Below are 1,672 nucleotides of genomic sequence, written 5' to 3' on the forward strand. Positions count from 1 at the left end.
TTTTAGCAATCCCCCTCATCATTCTCGGCCGTCGGCTTTGCGCTCCTCCTTGTCGGCAAACGAAATCTCTCGCGTTTTCACTTTAAGAATACAAGTTGTAGTGCGTCGAGCTTCGTTGAATTCGTCGAGAACCGGCGTCGCTGACATGTGACAAGGTTCCAAGGACGCACGAGGCACGTGTCTCTGTCACCAGAGACCAGAGAGTGTCTGTCTCTGTCCGTTCTCGCTTCACCTCTCACGACTGTCCGCGTGATGGGTGCATGCGACCTTGGCCCGGGTTGCGTTTTATTGCCGGGGGTGAACAACAACAAAGCGAAATCCGCACAAAGTCCGCGCCCCCCTTTTTTTAGTAGAGCCTTTGTGGGGTTTGAACCAAGGATCAAGGGAAAGTCCCAAGGCAAGTCCCATCACCCCCCCCCCCCCTTCATGCCGCTCGTAGGAGACCAACCGCGCACACCCCACCTCACCGGCATTTTCGTCTCGTACGTCGCGCTCACAAAACTAGAAGGGGCAGGTGTTGAAGCAACAGAGTAGCCCTCGCAGCAGCCAATCGGGCAGAACCACGCAGCCGGCGCCGCCTGGATGGTAAAGGAGGGGGGGGGGGGGGTCAGACAGGGACGGCCGGGTAGGGCCAAGGGCGGCGTCGGCGGTAGAGAGAGCGACGAGCTAGGCGGCGGCGCGAGCGTGGCCTCTCCAGCAGCAGCTCTAGCAGCCCTCTGGCGGGGGAGGGGGCTCGCGAGTGGACGGCTCTCGGAGGTGTCCGCCGTTTGCAAAGTTGAAGAGGATCTCGAGCGGCAGCGTGCGCGTCATCTCGAGGCGGAGCCTGTGCTCGATCGGGTTCGTCGCCTTAGGCATCCCGCAGATCAGCATCGAGTAGAGGCACTTCCCGCAGCAGCCCGCCTGTTGACAGGGCCGCGTGAGCCTTCGCGCGTCGTCACGCGGCTCGGCGGTGGCGAGTGAGGCGGCCCACCTCGTCGCCCATCTCGCCGACGGTGGTCCGCCGGTCAAAGGGCCGCACCGACCGCTCCGGCTGCACCTGCAGCCCCATCTGGCCCAGCACCTCGTCTGTCGCCTCCACGTAGGGCGGGTTGGCGGCGACGGCGCCCTCGTGCGGTGCCGCCGCGCCCTCGGACGACACCGACACGACGGCGCGCGACCGCACGTCCTCGGAGGAGGCGCTCGCCACGAGCTCGTACTCCCCGCCCTCGACGCGCCTGCGGGGGGACGTGTCGCGGGCGTGTCGCGGGCAGTGTCCCGACCAGCTCGTGCTCGCTCCGTCCCTAGCGCGCCAGCCGCCGGCGCGCGTGTCGTAGAATGCAAAGGCGCGCGCATCGAGGTCCAGCCGCACCGTCTTGGACTCGCCGCGAGGCAGCCACACCTTGCAACGGCACGGCCATCTCGAGGCCATCTCGAGGCCATCTCGAGGCCTTTCGAGGCCATCTCGGGTTCATCTCGAGGTCTCTGCCGGAGCTGGTCCCGACCGAGCTCGACCGATCTCGGAGGATCTCGGCGGATCTCGGCGACAGCTGCCTTGCGAAAGGCGCGCAGCTCTCGCGCCGGCCGATGGACGCCGCCACTCCTGCGGCTGGAGGCGACGTACAGCTGCACGACCTCGCTGCCGTCGCAGCTGCCCGCGTTGCGAAGCTCGAGCGTGAGGGTGAGGACCTGCTGG

The 1,672-nt window shown here is 66.1% G+C and overlaps 1 protein-coding gene across 1 annotated transcript; it reads right to left on the minus strand.

Moving 5' to 3' along the window:
* Positions 1 to 705: 705 nt before the first annotated feature.
* EMIHUDRAFT_256411 (hypothetical protein) lies at positions 706 to 1,408 on the minus strand (the record flags this gene model as incomplete). The annotated part of the gene is made up of 3 exons (XM_005767879.1): positions 706 to 900; positions 971 to 1,214; positions 1,260 to 1,408. The coding sequence occupies 3 exons, from the start codon at positions 1,406 to 1,408 to the stop codon at positions 706 to 708; spliced, it is 588 nt and encodes a 195-aa protein (XP_005767936.1).
* Positions 1,409 to 1,672: the final 264 nt, after the last annotated feature.

This window comes from Emiliania huxleyi (genome assembly GCF_000372725.1).
Source record: "Emiliania huxleyi CCMP1516 unplaced genomic scaffold EMIHUscaffold_4764, whole genome shotgun sequence".
Taxonomy (NCBI): domain Eukaryota; phylum Haptophyta; order Isochrysidales; family Noelaerhabdaceae; genus Emiliania; species Emiliania huxleyi.